This window comes from Colobus angolensis, unplaced genomic scaffold (genome assembly GCF_000951035.1).
Source record: "Colobus angolensis palliatus isolate OR3802 unplaced genomic scaffold, Cang.pa_1.0 Scaffold33, whole genome shotgun sequence".
NCBI classification, from domain to species: domain Eukaryota; kingdom Metazoa; phylum Chordata; class Mammalia; order Primates; family Cercopithecidae; genus Colobus; species Colobus angolensis.
The window spans coordinates 9,553,911-9,556,238 of NW_012116599.1; the positions used below are offsets into that span (position 1 = coordinate 9,553,911).

At 47.7% G+C, this 2,328-nt stretch overlaps 1 protein-coding gene across 2 annotated transcripts in view; it reads left to right on the forward strand.

Moving 5' to 3' along the window:
- FBXO36 (F-box protein 36) overlaps positions 1–1,723 on the forward strand; it is a 124,744-nt gene extending 123,021 nt beyond the window's left edge. For both annotated transcript variants that reach the window (XM_011951962.1, XM_011951961.1), the window contains one exon: positions 813–1,723. In XM_011951962.1, coding sequence (XP_011807352.1) covers positions 813–1,001 — 189 coding nt within the window. In that variant the 3' untranslated portion in view covers positions 1,002–1,723. The remainder of the gene's footprint in view (positions 1–812) is intronic.
- Positions 1,724–2,328: the final 605 nt, after the last annotated feature.

The following is a 2,328-nucleotide window of genomic DNA, read 5'->3' on the forward strand; positions in this document are numbered from 1 at the left end:
CACCACTGCACTCCAGCCTGGTCAACAGAGTGAGACTCTGTCTAAAAAAAAAAAAAAAGATAGATTAAAAAAAAAAAATAGATAAGGCCAGGCGCAGTGTCTCATGCCTGTAATCCCAGCGCTGTGGGATGCCGAGGTGGGCGGATCACCTGAGGTCGGGAGTTCAAGACCAACCTGACCAACATGGAGAAACCCCGTCTCTACTAAAAATATAAAATTAGCTCAGTGTGGTGGTGCATGCCTGTAATCCCAGCTACTCAGGAGGCTGAGGCAGGAGAATCTCTTGAACCTGGGAGGCAGAGATTACAGTGAGCCGAGATTGCGCCACTGTACTCCAGCCTGGGCAACAAGAGCAAAACTCCATCTCAAAAATAAAAATAAATAATACATACATAGATAAATAGAGATGAATTGGAATTAACTAGAGGCAACAAACATCACCCAGATGTTGACAGTGACTGACGGGACTTGGCTGCAGTGGGGTGGGGGTGAAGGTGGAGAAGAAACACATTTTCCCTTGCGTGAGGGAGTGTTGCCTGGTGTTGGTAGGAGCATGTTGTTTCTACTGCCATCACTGGGAAGTTTAAGTGTGTGCAGAAGGTATGTCCTTCAGATATATGTGCACTTAGATATTTGTGTCTGGCTCTTTTCCTCAAAGAGGAGGTTTCTCAAGGCAGGACCTGTGTCTGGCACATTTAGTGTTTCTCCCAGTGTCCCACAGGCAGCAGGAGTTTGATAATGAGTTTGAGTGAGTAAATGGCTTTTACTTAACACGTGTGCTGTAACCCACCTCTGACTTTTCCCACTCACAGCTATGCATGTCTGATAAACTGTGGGAACAGATAGTCCAGTCGACCTGCCACACCATCACTCCTGACGTGAGGGCCCTAGCAGAGGACACGGGCTGGAGGCAGCTGTTCTTCACCAACAAGCTCCAGCTCCAGCGGCAGCTCCGCAAGAGGAAGCAAAAATATGGAAACCTGAGAGGAAAGCAACCTTAGGCACATGTTTTCCTACCAGCAGGGAGCTGAGGCACGGCTGTGTTTCTCTTCAGTGTCCAAATCTCTTCCGTCTCCTTTTCTTAAGAACTAAGAGGTTTTGTTGATGCATGGAGCCATTTGAAACTCATAGAGGATTTGCACACAAATGCAGCAGAATCTGGCTCCCCAGTGCCTTGCTAGAGTCACCATAATTCTGAGGTCAAATCATGGCCCAAGGTCAAATCATGGCCCGAGGACAAGGGCTGCAAGACAGACAGTCCCATAGGCCATCATCCTGCTTATCCCACACCCATTAGAAAAGACGCTTCTATTGTATATAAACAAACAATAAATGATTATTAGTAGGTTTTTATTAGACATGTGTTTTATCTAGGCATTGGAAAGGGTAATGGTGCTTTTGAATTTTTTCCTGGTGTTGTGTCATCTGAGTCCAGCCATGAAGCTGGTGGCTGAGTGTCCCCACCAGGAACCGTGAAGGGTAGGTACCACAGGAGGCACTCGGGGTGGGTGCAGCTGCCTTCCCAACTTTGCTCTGCTAAGTCCATATTCAGGGCCCTGTCCTTGGGGGCCCAGGATGCCAGGCTCTATCCGCACATGTAGACAGCTTCCGACCTGGCGCTGGAGCGTGACTGGAGAAGTGCAGGCATCCTGTTTGTGGACCTTGCTCAAAGTACAACTTCCCAGGACGACTACACATTGTTAAATAAACCTAGAAACTTTTTTTTTTTTTGTATTTTCTTTTTAGTAGAGGTGGAGTTTCGCCATGTAGGCCAGGCTGGTCTTGAACTCCTGACCTCAAGTGATCCACCTGCCTCAGCCTCTCAAAGTGCTGGGATTACAGGCATGAGTGAGCCACTGTGCTCGACCTGGCCCAAGAATTTGACCAATCGATATTAAGGTAGTACAGATCAAATGTCTCAAGGGACTCTAGAAGGCTGGAAGCTTGCGGGAGGGGATCTCCTAGCATCACTGTGCGCAGGCAGTGTGCTGTGTTTAAATCAGCAGGAGGCTGGAGAGCTGGGTTCTGTTCTGTTCTTAGCTCAGCCACTCCCCAGCATGAACCTGGAACAGCATCCTTCTCCCTTCTCTTCTCTCAGCCCTGGTTTTCCTATTTGCAAAGGGAGAGTTTTTAAGCAGATAAGCCCTAAGATTCTCTTACTTGACAATTTATGTATGCAAAATTCATGCACCACCACCAGGGGGAGCTAAATCCGTGGTTAGCTGGGCTTTGGATCAGAGTAGCTAAGAACTATAGAACCTTCCGTTTTGCAACCTGGCAACTTATACTAAGCAAAAGATCGTCAGGGTTTGGGAGTCATAGATGGGG